The sequence below is a fragment of the Littorina saxatilis genome, linkage group LG3 (genome assembly GCF_037325665.1).
Source record: "Littorina saxatilis isolate snail1 linkage group LG3, US_GU_Lsax_2.0, whole genome shotgun sequence".
NCBI lineage: Eukaryota > Metazoa > Mollusca > Gastropoda > Littorinimorpha > Littorinidae > Littorina > Littorina saxatilis.
Genome location: NC_090247.1, coordinates 72,918,862 through 72,934,866, shown reverse-complemented (window position 1 = coordinate 72,934,866; position 16,005 = coordinate 72,918,862). Strand labels below are relative to the sequence as shown.

The window sequence follows — 16,005 nt, the reverse complement described above, 5'->3', positions numbered from 1 at the left end:
CTCGTGCAAAAACACGAGTGTACGTGGGAGTTTCAGCCCACGAACGCAGAAGAAGAAGAAGAAGACTCCCTCCTTTTACAGACCTGATTTTCTGAGATTTTTGGAGGTCTTAAAAAGGGGAGTCCAATGTATGATTAAATAAAATTATTGACAAATTCATCCAAGTTGCATGACTCTAAAACCAGCCTTCACATAGCTTGGTTGTTCTGGGATAATCTATGAATTACACTGCTGAAATAAGATTATTAGTACTCACTCATATTCATTATCGACAAATTCATCCAAGTTGCATGACTCTGAAACCAGCCTTCACATAGCTTGGTTGTTCTGGGATAATCTATAAATTTATACACTGCTGAAATAAGATTATTAGTACTCACTCATATTCATTATCGACAAATTCATCCAAGTTGCATGACTCTGAAACCAGCCTTCACATAGCTTGGTTCTGCGATAATCTATGAATGGGCGTTTCTGGTGAGGTTATGCCCCTTCTTTCTTTTGGCTGGTAACAGGCGGAACCTCGCGGCAAGATCACACGAGAAAGGAAAAAAAACGTGCATTGGTCCCAAATAGCATGTCGCTTTGGTAACAGTTCGTGTGTAAGTCATGCATTTTATACGGTAAAAAGACAATGGTAACAGGCAGAACCTCGCGGCAAGATCACAGGAGTTGTCTCGCGTTATCACCCCAGAAGCGCTCATTACAGTGCTGAAATAAGATTATCAGTATACTCACTCATATTCATCCTGGACGTACTGCAGCTCCTCCTGGTGTTGGTGGATAAGGTCATTATACTCTGTCTTGGGAACAGTCTCCTGAAAGAGCAATACCTAGCTGTGAACATTAGGAAAAAAAGATGCTGTATATAGAGAATTCAACTGAACTGATCCCACCCTGCCTGCTGGTCACAATTAAACTTTTCTTGTGCTTGATACAAAACTTACACAGAAAACAAACATACAAGCAAAGATAAAACAAAATAAACACAACGGAAAGTATCTTTTAGAAAGAGAACCTTTGAGTGTACCGAAAATATATTTACGTGACATTTTGCAACATGCAGAAAATACACTTTCTGCAGTAAATAGTACATAATGATATCTTTCAAACAACTCCCTGCAACAATCTTCATGCTAATCTGTAAAACGCACAAAAATAACTGTTCTATTAATTTCTGCTCTAGATATCTATTCCTAACTTAATGAAGACACATTGATCTCAACATGACAATGTGCCACAAACTGAAAGCTGAAACCGGATCGCAACAGCAGTTCTAACAAGTTTCGCAATCCTTCGCCGCAAGAAAACCTATTTTAAATAAATTTCTTTTGGTAACAATTTTGAACTGACAGAATTTTCCTCAAATTATTGTTTCAATTGACAAATTTCCGTTAAATGATAGATTAGTTTTACCCGGCTGGGATTGAACACTCGACCTTGATCCACTTAGAAAGCCGGCATCTTATACACTAGGCCATTGCACCCGGCCACAATGATTTTAAACCATTTTTATTTCCCACAAAATAGCAACAAACAAACAAAACAGAACAAAGTAAAGCATAATCAGGCAAAGTGCTGACCTCTTGGGCATCAGGAGTGAAGCCAATAACAGACGCTGACCGGTCCACCAGTTCTTTGTGCAAGTCTTCTTTCGTGGTTGTGGTCAGGTCGATGCCCGTCAAGTCAAACACTAGATCGTATACACCAAGAGTACCTGGAAATTAAAGCAACATGCAGTTATTTTCTCATGTTTTTTTAAAACATTTTTTATTTTCTCATGTTTTTTAAAAACATTTTTTACCATAGACCAGATCTGTAGGAAAACACAACAGACACAACCAGATGTAGATAACCACTGAACTTTACTGGGGCATGAAAACTACCGTATTTGACGGACTACAAGCCGCGACTTTTTTTCCAAAAAAAATCGCCTTGCGGCTTATAAAAAGATGCGGCTAAAACGTTACCTAAACTATAAATAGCATTCACCTAATGGAAGTTGCCGCGGATTTTCTTTTCGCTCGATTAGCGATTACCGGTACTTTATTAGCTCTCTACTCAAGACTCGGCGCTTTTCTCTTTCTTTCGCGAATCTTCGTTTGTCAACGGAGCCGATTTTGCCAAATACCGTACTTCCATTTGCCTGGTTGTTTTGAGTGATTGACACGATCTGATTATATTTTTTTCGACGGCGGCTAATATAGTCACGCAGCCTATACGTGGCTCGTCCCAATTTTTTTGTCAAAAGTCGTGGGTGCGGCTTATAAAACAGTGCGTCTTGTAATCCGTCAAATACGGTACCAAAACATTTTTGGAAGCCAACAATACCACACAATGATGATGTCACATACTCTTCCCTGGTTCAGACTTTTATATTGTTTAGGCACGGTGTACACCACCCAACTGTAACACAGGGCTCCCCACAGTGCGCGGTCCCTGCGTCCTGTACGCACTAGAAGCCCAAAACACGTACTAGAAATGTGTGGAGGGGGTCCCGGGACGCACTAAAATTTCAAAGAGGGGGTCCTGGGACGCACTAAATTCCCTTTATCGTGCGTACCGTAGATACTATTTTCAGACTGCAATCGTTAGCTATTACGTACTTGAGGTACATCTTTCGGATTTTGCAAGCACTGATGTCAATTTCACGCGAAGGAAATCGGAAAGGAGGTTGAAACTGATGCAAAAATGTGTGTGTGTGTGTGTGGGGGGGTGTGTGTGTGTGTGTGTGTGTGTGTGTGTGTGTGTGTGTGTGTGTGTGCGTGCGTGTGTGTGTGTGTGTGTGTGTGTGTGTGTGTGTGTCTGTGGGTGTGTGCGTGTGTGTCCTCCTAGAATATGTCAATGATAAAGACACTTCACAGTGAACTATGCGTGACCATAATGTTTTATGAGTACAACTGGGCTTTTCGGCTTTTGGACCCTTGGGACCCTCTAAAATTGTGCAGTGGGGGTCCATGGACCCTCTAGAAACTGAAAGTGGGGGTCCTGGGACCCGCTAGGAGGGGCGTCTGTGGGGAGCCCTGCTGTAACATTTATACAAATGCTAGAGTTCCAGCTCCACCACAGCCACATGCGTTTGTGATTCACATCAGACTCAAAGGTATCACATGCTGCACTTCATGCCAACCAGCATATCGAAGTAAGTAAGTGTCTGGATCTGGATGCCCACTGGATGTTGTTCATGGGGTTTACGTCACAGGAGCTGACTTGACTTCAGCTGTACATGACGGGTGGTGTGCGCATAGACATATATAAAACTAGAGGAATACCCGGCTTCGCCGGGGTGAATCGCGAGACAGAGACAGCCAGCGTGGCGGTTCACCACAATCACCTTTGAAGGCGAAGTCCTGTCAAACGGGATTGAGAATTTTAGAGCTTATTTCTAAGCCCTATATTATCTGTTATGGCTTCTCAAATGCCAGAACATACAGACAGACAAAAGTCGCCAGACCCCATCACAAACAGAACTCTACAATCCACAGGTGTTGCCTCCACACACACACACACATAGACACAGAAGCCGTATATATCTATCTATATCTATAAATATATAGAGATAGATGACAGTGTATTTTTCGCGTGGCTATAAATTGATTCGACCTTTTTACTTTTACAGTAAGAACAACTTAAGGGTGCAATCGTGACATTCTAAAAATAGTAACGTAGTAACGGGAATATGGATTGACGCCACACGGAGGAAGGGAGATAATCGCGGCTGAAAACACTGGAGAAGATAAGGAAGAGTTACTGGTAGTGGATCCCGACAACAAAAAAAACACACACACAAAAAATCGGTTCAGCGCCCACAGCGCTGCGCGCTGAGAGCACGTGTTGAAATATCTCATCGATGAGGTTGTGTCCGGGGTGTAGCTGAATACGTTGTCCAAATTTGAAAAAGATCCACCGAGAACTTTGGCCGTGCATCGCGAACAGACAGACAGACAGACAGACAGACAGACAGTCAGACACTAGTCGTATATATATATAGAAGGCCGGTACATATGTATTACAGCAGAATCCCCCTTTTAAGACCCCCCAATTTAAGTCTCCCTCCCTAGTGAGACCTTTTTTCGCAGACTTTCTGTTCATAACCTCTGTCAATTGTGACCCTCCACCACGAAATGAGTCGTATGTCACCTCGCGCGGTTCTACGCTAGGCTTAATATAAGTCTGGGGAGTGCCGTGTAACAGTGTGAGGGTCACCTTAGTCACAGGCTTATAACTCAAACAGTTTTCCCTCTTTTCTAAAACGGTTTTCACCACTGGATAGAGCATAAAAAAACTCTTTAGGAAAATGTAAAAATATGAAAATCATGCAAAGGTGACATGCGACTCATTTCGTGGTGGAGGGTCACAATTTACCCCCATTTTAAGACTCCATCCTATTTTAAGAGCGGATTTTCCCAGATTTGTTAAGGTCTTAAAAGGGAGGTTCCACTGTAGTAAGAAAGGTATCACAAATACCAACACCATTACACACTCCTTACCAATCTGTCTGTTGTGGACACGCGGCCTCTCCCTCTTTCCCCAGTACATCACCAGCGGCAAGGTCGCGCATGGCTTGTGCAGAGCGTCAGCTTTCGTGGCATGCAGAGCATACAGTGGAAAAGGCAGAGCATCAATGTCTTTGGCTGGATCATCCCGAGTTTGCATACGACTGGGATGCTCCGATGTTTCGTCTGGAAGCGTAAGGTCGATGGAGTCGGACAAATCGTCCAAGTATAAATCCTCTGACAGGGATCCGTCGTCAGAGCGTAAGTGTAGCACCTCATCGTTCCCTTTGGGTGTAGGAAGAACGATGGTCTGCAGTGGCTGTAGATTGAAGAAGAAAACAAGTCGTGTAAAGCGATTTAAAAACAATTAGTCAGTCGGTATCAAACTAAAATAAAACACCAAAAAAACATTTTGATAGTCTCGGCTAACCATACCCGAAGACCGAGACGGGTCAAGCACAGACAAACAAATATTCACACAAAAATTATTATTCATTCGCTCGGCTTCCTGGCGAGTGGGCGAAAACTGATTCTATCAAGTTTTTTGTGAATATTTGTTTGTCTGTTCACTTAAAAGACCGTTGGGTCGATAAATTTGTAATTGTAACGTAATTTTGTCAATAACAACGTTCCAACAACTTACCTTTCTTGTTTTTTTATTCTCAATTTTGGAACGTTGGCAGTCTCTTTGTTTTTGGATTTGAAATATACTTGAAACAATACTTAGACAAAAAGCATGTTATGCAGAAATTGCCAAATAGTACAGCAGTCCCTGCAATGTACGGCCCCCGGCGTGAGCGGCCACCTGACATGTACGGACACATTCGCTCGGCACGGAGTGTTTTTCTTCTATATTTGCCCCCCCTTAAACGGCCAACTGCAAAACGTGGACACGGACACTCATTTTCGGTCCCAACAGCAGGTCATAACTGCAATGTACGGACAGACCATCGTCAAATTTTCACCACACCAAAATCGATAACAGAGCAGTCCGGCTCTTAGTACAAAGGTCACAGCTGCAAAGGCGTGATGACAGTCTCTGTTAACTTGGGTGCATGTGTACCCATCAGGAGGGGGGTAGTCAGTTTGGTCAGGTGTGGAGTACACGCACTTTCTTGCTTTCAAATGCGAAGATGCCAACATGAAACTGCACTAAGCTTATGCTCTTTATTCTTGTCTGTTGGACGTAAACAACAGAAGCCACAGTCGATAAAGGCCCTCCGAGAAAGAGAGTGAAAAATCGTCCACAGTTCTCAGCTTCGCGTGTCTGTGTGTAACCTCTTTCATTGACACGATACTCTTGTTTCCCCTCAGCCTTGACCAGTGAGTCGGTTACCTAATCTGTGAACCCTTCAGTTGTCTTGCTTTGCCAAAAGTTAGACACAGTCAACTGGTTTTGCTCTGAGTGAACATGAGTGCATCTGGCCTCAATTAGCTGACACCTCACTGGCCACAGCCCCAAACAGTACATGGCTGGGGGGAGGGAGAGAGAAAGAGGGGGGGGGGAGGGGTAGCTGGCTAAACTCCTCACCCCTCCCGTGACCGGCCACCTGCAATGACAACCTGCAATGACAAATGTACGGACAGGTTTGCTATGGCCCAAGGGTGTCCGTTCATGAGAGGGACTGCTGTAATCAAACCTTTGAGGAATGATCACTTGTCATATTTATTTCAAGTTGCAGTGGATGAAAAGGACTATACAGTCCAACCTGTCCTTGCGATCACCTCTCCAAATTGACCACCTGCCCATAACGAACACCCCAAAGAAATCCCCAGGGAATTTAATTTTTTATATAATTCACCTTCTAATAGTGACCAAATGTCTGTAATGACCGCTTTTGGTCAGTCCTTTAGGTGGTTGTTTTTGACAGGTTCAACTGTACAAAGAGAATCAATGGCCAAATCAGATGCACAAAGTAATGAAAGAAATTTTAATTCTAATGCTCATACTACAGCTTAAAAACTTGTTATTGAACCCCAATATTGAATTGAACTAACACTCCATACTCACAAGATCTTTGATGTCGATGAAGTCAATGGTTGCCACGGCAAAGAGTTCCTCATACTGTCCATGATGCACTGCAATCTGAAGATTGACAGGGTCGTCCTTCATGTCCCTTGTTCTCCACACTCCCTCTGCGACCTCGTCCGGCAATTTCAGCTCAAACTCGCTAAACCTACAAAGGGTCAAATCCGAAAGATAATCAATTTCATAAGCAATAGTAACATAACACCCAATGCAGATGTTTTTTAAATTTTTTTCTTCTTTCTTAGAATAGAACACTGAAGGGCTATGATCCCCCGAGGTCAAACAGCAAGCTGAAACATTTACTCTATGATCCCATTGCTGGGAAATTTGGGTCGCTTCCTCCCAGTGGAAAGCTAGCAGCAACAAGAGTCGTGATACCCAGCTGTGTGCATGTTTAGGTTAATTAGACACCTGCAGTTATGGCAGAATGACCGAGGTCTTTTACGTGCCACTGTGGTGGGACATGGATACCATCTCTGAGTCTGCACATAAAGTTCACCCATGTCTCTCCCGGCCTGGATTGGAACCGGTGACCCTAAGGACCCTAGTGCTCTACCAACTGAGCTACCCGGCCACCCAGGATTTCTTTCAAATCACCACTGACACATGCTGTTTCAAAACTAAAAAACTTTGATTCTTCAGACTACAGTAGTACTGACGCTTAAATCTGGGACAAAACTATTTCTTTTTTTGTGACACAAAATATCAAACTGGAATGGGGAACAGAAAGGAAAAAGGTCAGAAAAAAAGACACATAAACAAGCCTCTCAGAAAACAAGACAACAACAACAACAACAAAAACAACAACAAAAACAACAACACTAATGTAACCGAGTGCCGAAACACCACAATCACCTTTGGAGGCGAAGTCCAATCAAACAGGATTGAGAATTTTAGAGCTTATTTCTAAGCCCTATAAAAACTTTTATGCATTCTCAAAGGAATCCATGAACATACAGAGAGACAAAAGCTAGCCGCCAGACCCCATCACAAACAGAACTCTACAATCCACAGGTGTTGCCTACTTCTAAGGTGAACAACTCTGCAGAGTCTGCTGTGAAGGGCGACGGTCAAAAAAAAGTCTCCCTGTCACACTAACATCTATCATGATAACCAGCATCTAGCCTTTTGATGCCTCACATGTGCGTGTTTGAATTTTTAACATCCACATCTTGTACTGTTACAATTTAGCATAAATATCACAAGTAAACCAACCTCTTGGACTTTTTCACAGGAGGTTCTTCTGGCTTTGAAGGTTGTGACCCTGCAATTCGAAACAACCCAAATAACCAGATATAACATGACATTTAAAGGTTACAGTTAAAGATGGCAGACAGATAGGTGGGCAGGCATCATGAAGACAGACAGGTAGGTAAATATACAGACTTACAAACAGACAGATAGACAGACAGACAGACAGACAGACAAGACAGGCAGATAGAAATTAAGCCAAGACAGGCAACGATACAGCCATTGGCAGGCAATCAAACACACACGCACACACACATTCACGCACACACACATTCACACACACACAAGACAGGCAGATAAAAATTAAGCCAAGACAGGCAACGATACAGCCATTGGCAGGCAATCAAACACCCACCCATACACACACACACACACACACACTCACTCACACACACACACACACACACACACACACACACACACTCAAACACACAGCATGCACACAAAGAAACAAATACACCCCAGCAAAGTTGACATTCACTTGGTCACTTTGTGCACTACCCCACAACCAACTAACCTTCAGGTGTTCGTCTACTATTTCCAGCAGCGCGAGGTCGCTTGGAAGCTGAGGGCAGTTCTGCTTCTTCCTAAAATACACACATTAATTTGTGTGTTAGCTGCAATTCATGAATGATAGGAAATACTGTTCTGCACTTCATATACCATAAGCGATATGGAGGTTAGCATTTTATTTCACAAAACATTTGCAATTTAGTGGCTTTCAAACAAAAAGGAGGAAATAATTATACACATATCATTTTATGCCGACAGAGTGGGGCAAACACAAGCAAGGAAGCAGACAGACATACATACAGAGTGACAGACAGAGTGACAGACAGGGTGACAGAAAGAGTGACCGACAAACAGACAGGCAGACAGACAGACAAACGCACACACATCCTACAAACTCGTCACATTTCCCAACCCACACAACTACGTCTGCAATCCTCACACTGGCAAACTTCTACTGCAAATTTCCCTTACCTCTTCATCGTCTCGAGAATCCAGAATTCCTGTTTTGAAGATCTGACCATTACAGGTGAGACTGCACCTGATGAATTCTTTATCCTCCAATCCGTTGGGACAGTAAATACGGACAAACAGGGAGCGATCATAGTCAGGTGTCTCTGTGGTAATCTCCTCATCCTTCATTGGAGGCTTGATCACTTGCACTCTCTCTTCTTCAAACCGTACTTTCTGTGAGAAAAAGAATACAAATTAATAGAATCAAATCTTATATAGACATCATCACACACACACACACACACACACACACACACACACACACACACACACACACACACACACACACACACACACACACTAACATAGACTAACACAAACATCCACTCGCTCAGTTACATACAGAGGCAAGAAAGAAGCCAAACAAATCTTCACCTTTGGAGAACCCATACGACTATATGCATCATCAGACCCGTCATCGCTGGTGTTGGCCAGGTGAATCGTTACCGTGGGAACGTCAGAATCGTTGTTAGCGAACTTCAACCCGCTTGCTTCGCTCTCTGTATCATCACCATCCTTGTCCTTGCTTTCGTCATCATCATCATCATCCTCTTCATCTTTGTCCTCGTCTCCTTCATCTTCATCATCATTATCACCACCTCTGCTCTCTTCACCCTCGTCAAATACTTCACTCTGATTTTCGCTGACCGCATCTCCCACTTCTGGCCGAGTTGTTGGTGCTTGGGTAAGTACATCTTCATCTTCCGACTCGCTGGACTCTTCCAGAGCTTGTGTGTAGGCTTGGACATGTTCCAGGCCCATCTTAGCTTTCTGCTTGATCGTCTCGATGAGGAATTTCCATCGGCGGCCATGGCCTTTCGTAGACGTCAGCTTGGCAAACAACTTCTCCCAGTTCATGACACGCTTTTCTCTGGCGATGCGCTTGGACTGAAATACAGCAGAAATTTAACCGTGAGTATACTGAAATTTGCCACAGTGTTTGTTTGTTAGGAGCAACAAAGACACAAACAAATTACTAATGGTGTGAGTATGTTGTTTGTTTGGTTGTTTGTTTAATTGGTTAGTTGGTTGGTTGGCTACTAATGCTTGCCCGGTTTATTCTGTTGCAAAAGCTGCCTTTCAAACATCTTTAGAACAAGAGGCGAAGCCTTCAAGGCTCACGTAAGAAATCGACAAACAGTAACACAAACTCAATCACTCCGTCACACATACACACACACACAGTAAGCATAGGTGACACTGTGCAAGAAAGCGAGACACTAGATCTAGATCTGTCTGTCTGCATGACTTTTGTAGCCTACTTACAGGGACACGACAGCCAACTAGTCTCGGCCCGCTCAAAATAATGACCGAGACTTTCAGTAATTCCTTCGCGTGACGTCTAACCCTCTTACGTCATAATGTGACGTCTTCAAATGACGAAATGTTAAAGTTTCTACCACAGACATACATACATACATACATACGCACGCACGCACGCACGCACGCACAGACAAAAGTTAGCATCGCATAGGCTACACTTACGTGAGCCAAAAAAAGGAAATGATATCAAACAACCATTACTGAAATTCAAGTCGCATGAACTGACACTCCCTGTCTGACTATGAATTCCCCCATCTCTCATAATGATCTAGCTAGGACACCTTCGATGCATGAGATAGAGGACTGGAACATGTCCCTTCATTGCAATTATTGTTTAATCGCAAGAATACTTATTAAGTTACAGACAAATGGATAACAGTTATTCCAAAGTTGTGACATACAGTGGAACCCCCCTTTTAAGACCTCCCAAAATCTCAGAAAATCTTGTCTTAAAAAATGACAAAGTCTTAAAATGGGAGTAAATTTAGAGACGTTAAAGAATAAAAGATCTGACAAATCAAGGTCTCAAACAAGAAGGGCAAAGCCCATACACTCACATGCTTGACCTTGACCTTTACATGACCTTGACCTTCAGCTAAACCTAGCAATGACATCATACACTAAGAACTGCTTTACACATTTTTCCTACCAAAATACATGTGACCTTGACCCAACCAAGGTCAAGGTCATCCAAGGTCATGCAACACAAAGCTGTTAATTCAAGACATAGGAAGTACAATGGTGCTTATTGGCTCTTTCTACCATGAGTTATGGTCACTTTTAGTGGTTCACTACCTTATTTTGGTCATATTTCATAATGGTCAAAATGACCTTGACCTTGATCATATGTGACCAAATGTGTCTCATGATGAAAGCATAACATGTGCCCCACATAATTTTTAAGTTTAAAACAGTTATCTTCCATAGTTCAGGGTCAAGGTCACTTCAAAATATGTATACAATCCAACTTAGAAGAGCTCCTGTGACCTTGACCTTGAAGCAAGGTAAACCAAACTGGTATCAAAAGATGGGGCTTACTTTGCCCTTTATATCATATATAGGTGAGGTATTAAATCTCAAAAACTTCAGAGAAAATGTGAAAAATGTGAAAAATAGCTGTTTTTTAGACAACATTTATGGCCCCTGCGACCTTGACCTTGAAGCAAGGTCAAGATGCTATGTATGTTTTTTGGGGCCTTGTCATCATACACCATCTTGCCAAATTTGGTACTGATAGACTGAATAGTGTCCAAGAAATATCCAACGTTAAAGTTTTCCGGACGGACGCCGGGACGGACGGACGGACGGACGACTGGGGTGAGTACATAGACTCACTTTTGCTTCGCATGTGAGTCAAAAAGGGAGGTGGGGGGGTCTTAAAAGGGGGGTTCCACTGTACTTACATGTGCGTCAACCAGCTGGAGCCTCTTGATAGCAATGTTGAGCTGTCTCTGCTTGCTCTCATAGTCTTCGTGGAGTTTCTTCAGTGCAGCGCTCTTCTCTTCCCAGGGTGTGGAATACACACGCACCAGTCTCACCAGCTCATTCGTTGGCATGCTCAGATCACTCACACTGTAAACGCCATGCAGGTTGTCCATAAATTCAGCACACTGAGGAACTCACACCTTTGATTTTGAGGCGTTTATCCTTCTCTTGCAGATACAGTGAAGTTTAATATTTACAGGTTGGAAAGCCGTTTTCAATTACAGTGTATGATGATATAGTTCTCTTTGTACATTTTAAGAAATGATCCATAGGAGTTGTAAACAATGCTGTTGAGTGCTCTTTTTCCCCAAAGAAAGTGTTAACCCCTTCACTGCCACAGTGGTAGTAACTTATCCGAACGGTCTATGGGAAAGAACTGTGTTTAGAACCCCTACAAGTACTTGGACAGTGGTTACCTCCCATTTAGTTTTCAGAAATGTCCTGAAATGTTGTTGACACAAATCCCACGTATGAGATACGGTTATGGGCAAACGATAAACAGAAAATGACCACGTATTACATACGGGGTGGGCAGTGAAGGGGTTAATTCTCTTACCCTCACCAAAGTCCCCTTTACCCTTCATAAAATCCTCCGAGCCTCATATAACTGTACAAACAAATGATTTAGAATATGATCAAACCATGAGTCACTATGCATTTTTCTAACAGCAGCCTCTTTTTAATCAGCTGTCTAGCTAGGACTGTCTGTGAACCAAAGCCATGGTGCCATCAACAGGAAAACTAACTCTTGGCTTTGAGAGTCTTACACACAATCTCCCTTCCCAAACATAGATTGTTACCTGCGGTAGAGTTTACTGGTAGTCATAGACAGGTGAATGAGGACAGTTGGTGGCAGAGCATGCTTGAGTAGCTCATCCTTCATGTCAAGTACCTGGAAATACAGTCAAAAATGAAGAAACAGATTCTTTTTTCTCCTTTACCCAAAAAAAGGAAAAACAAAGTCAACGCAGGAGAAAAACATTCCCTTGTTGTCAGGTAGCTTGCAAAATTACTCAAAGATGGTTTTATAAGTAACAAATAAATCAGACAACATACCATGTACACCAATTACTCAAAGATGGTTTTATAAGTAACAAATAAATCAGACAACATACCATGTATACCAATTACTCAAAGATGGTTTTATAAGTAACAAATAAATCAGACAACATACCATGTACACCAATTACTCAAAGATGGTTTTATAAGTAACAAATAAATCAGACAACATACCATGTATACCAATTACTCAAAGATGGTTTTATAAGTAACAAATAAATCAGACAACATACCATGTACACCAATTACTCAAAGATGGTTTTATAAGTAACAAATAAATCAGACAACATAGTTACCATGTATACCAAAGGCAAATCCAGTCAACAAGGAGTGAGTTCAAGCTAACGTAATACTAATAGCCCAACACAAAAATACTGTTGCTGAACTCCATTTGCAAGAGCATACCAGGAGACCACAGCAGCCAGACCCTCCCTACCAACCAGCTCACCAAATCTGACAGGTTTCTAACCGGCAATGCATAAAAAAAGTAGCGCTACTGTGTTCTGACAGGTCACTATCACAGGATGTGGCAATTAAGCCAGAAAGGTTTTATACTTCAAACTACACAAACTTACATCTTTTAGCGCATTGTGCACAAGGGACATTGCATTGAGCAGTCCATCACACAGGCCATCAAACTTGTTTGGTTCCCCTCGCCTCACTCCAGAATCTTCATCGTCCTCTGAATCAGTTTCCGACTCATCTTCTGTCTGTGTAAACAGGCAAACCAAAGTCAGTGGAAAAAGTAGTGAAAACCCTAGTTAACTACAACTACACATTACTATCAAAGTGCTTCTAATCTGAAGGAAACATTTGACACAAATAATAATGAATACAATTGTGGTGTTGTTGCTCTATTGTTCTGATGGTTGTTCATTGGTGAAATCTTCTCAGTCAAACCAATAAAAACTGAGTCGAGCCAGCGAAGTCGTTTCTTGTTCTTTACTTTCCCAATGTTCGCGCTTGACTGCTGAGATCTTTCACGAGTCTCGCGGTCTCACGTGATATATCTTGCACACGTCTTATTAGTGCGCCACAACGCAACAACTCACAAAACAATCCAACAAGACGCGCAACAATGCAATAGACAGTCATCGTCTCACACAATATTAAACACGTTTAAGTACATAGAAATTTTACTGTGCAAAAAAATGGCAAGTTTTACTCTGAAAGTTGCACTGTAGCTTTATACATTTTGAAGGCATTTATTTTTTGCTATAATGTAAGTCACTTCCTTAATTTTACACATCTGGGGAAATTGCATGCACCCTCAAAGAATTGTATTATCATTGCTTGAGTTAGTGTTAAAATGACAGAAAATGTGGCCACTGTCACCTGAACACTAAGCAAACATTTGATGTAACAACATGTGCACACTGTAACAGGCAGCAACAAGAAATCAAAAAACAAACAAACAAAATCAAAACATATTAGCAAACAAAACTGTCATCATGACTGACTCACATCCTTGAATCCTTCTACTTCCTCTTCATCATCCTCCTCTGCAAGCATCTCCAGGTTCTTTCTGCCTAAAATTAGTAAAATGAAAAATTTCGTATTTTTTAAATAAAAAAGCAAAAGATCGAAGGAAAATCTCACAGAAAGATTTATAAAATGTTCATCCTTTTTGTAAGTATTCAGAGCACTGAATTCATTTGACATAATCAGAGAAAAAAGGTATTCCTTTCAAATGAGTGTGTGCGTGAGTGTGTGTGTGTGTGTGTGTGTGTGTGTTAATGTGCATGTGTCTGTGTGTGTATGTTTATATGTGTGAGTTTGAGCAAGTGCGTTCACACATGTGTGTGTGTGTGTGTGTGTGTGTGTGTGTAAGTGTGTGTGTGTGTGTGTGTGTGTGTGTGTGTGTGTGTGTGTGTGTGTGTGTGTGTGTGTGTGTGTGTGTGTGTGTGTGTGTGTGTGTGTGTGTGTGTGTGTGTGTGTGTATGCGTGCGTGCGTGCGTGTGTGTGCATGTGTGTGTGCATGCATGCACACACACTCGTGTTCTGTATCTATGTTTGTTTGCAAATATTTCACAAACAGCATCATTATCAGCCTAATCTGTTATTCTTGACCGAATGCACTCATAAATGGCATATTTTCTTTTCGTAACGTTTTACATCATAATCACACGCATGCACACACATCAACCCACACACACACACACACACACACACACACACACACACACACACACACACACACACACACACACACACGCGGGCTAGCATCAGACTCAATGAGAAAAAGTCAACTTTCTTCTTGGCACTCGCACAAGCACCTGCACCAAATGGCCTTTCGCGTCATTTAACCATACATTCGTAGTTATCACTACACCGACCTTTCGATTGCAATACTGTTAGCAAAACATGAGGGTTCTCAGAAAAAATAATCAGTTACCTCGATCCATGCTTTTGTGTTGTTTTCTTTCACTTTTGGGTAAAAAATCATCCACATTACTTGGCAGCCATGATGGACGCCAAACTTGTTGTCAAGTTAACAGTCACGTGACCACCTGCGAGATTTACGCCGGAGCAGACGACGCAAATGTGTGCAACAGTGAACGGCTGCCGTTCATACCGCTGTGCGCAGTCAAAGGGAAAGAGAAATACACTGATTTCCTAAATTATTTTGGTTGTTTCTTCCATCTAACTTCTGAGAGAGCACAAATACAAACACATACACGATAGATAGAGAGAAAGAGAAAGAGAGAGAGAGAGGCTTTGATCGGTTACTGTCTTTAGCTTAGCCATATTGACGGACTGACTGACTATTAGGGTTTAACGTCCTCTTAGACCAACTGGTCTATATTGGGACAGGTATTGGTAATACGCTGAAGATATGGTGTGATACTTTGATTCGCCGGAACAAGCCCGCTGTGGCTGTCTTCTTCGACACACCAGCATTGGGTTTGTCTCGTCAAATTATCGAAATACGATCATGATAATCAAGAGACGAGAGATGGTGCATGCGTGTCTTCGTGTTTTCCAAGCCCTGAGACTTTTGCTGTGAACGTGCTATCTTTTTCGTGCACACGGGGGTGTTCGGACACCAAAGGGAGTCTACACAAAGTTGACTCCGAGAAATAAATCTCTCGCCGAACGTGGGGATCGAACCCACGCTGATAGCGACCAACTGGCTACAAAGCCAGCGCGCTACCAACTGACATATTGACAAACAAAAACAATAATAATAAAGATAGACAAAAACCTTTAACACATTTTTTTTAAAGTAACACACACACACGCACGCACACACACGTATACAAGGTTCATGGGCAAAACAGGCAAACAAAAACAAAAGAGAGAGAGAGAGAGAGAGAGAGAGAGAGAGAGAGAGAGAGA

The 16,005-nt window shown here is 42.2% G+C and overlaps 1 protein-coding gene across 1 annotated transcript in view; it reads right to left on the bottom strand.

The window, feature by feature from the left end:
* Nucleotides 1-15,144, bottom strand: part of LOC138963218 (uncharacterized) — a 23,554-nt gene extending 8,410 nt beyond the window's left edge. Inside the window, exons 1-13 of the mRNA XM_070335275.1 lie at nt 15,062-15,144; nt 14,131-14,195; nt 13,242-13,376; nt 12,408-12,499; nt 11,526-11,694; nt 9,175-9,687; nt 8,761-8,973; nt 8,294-8,363; nt 7,741-7,789; nt 6,508-6,673; nt 4,491-4,815; nt 1,584-1,717; nt 739-818 (exon numbers count right to left, since the gene is read on the bottom strand). Of these exons, the coding sequence (XP_070191376.1) occupies nt 739-818; nt 1,584-1,717; nt 4,491-4,815; nt 6,508-6,673; nt 7,741-7,789; nt 8,294-8,363; nt 8,761-8,973; nt 9,175-9,687; nt 11,526-11,694; nt 12,408-12,499; nt 13,242-13,376; nt 14,131-14,195; nt 15,062-15,071 (2,021 nt within the window). The 5' untranslated portion in view covers nt 15,072-15,144. The remainder of the gene's footprint in view (nt 1-738; nt 819-1,583; nt 1,718-4,490; nt 4,816-6,507; nt 6,674-7,740; nt 7,790-8,293; nt 8,364-8,760; nt 8,974-9,174; nt 9,688-11,525; nt 11,695-12,407; nt 12,500-13,241; nt 13,377-14,130; nt 14,196-15,061) is intronic.
* Nucleotides 15,145-16,005: the final 861 nt, after the last annotated feature.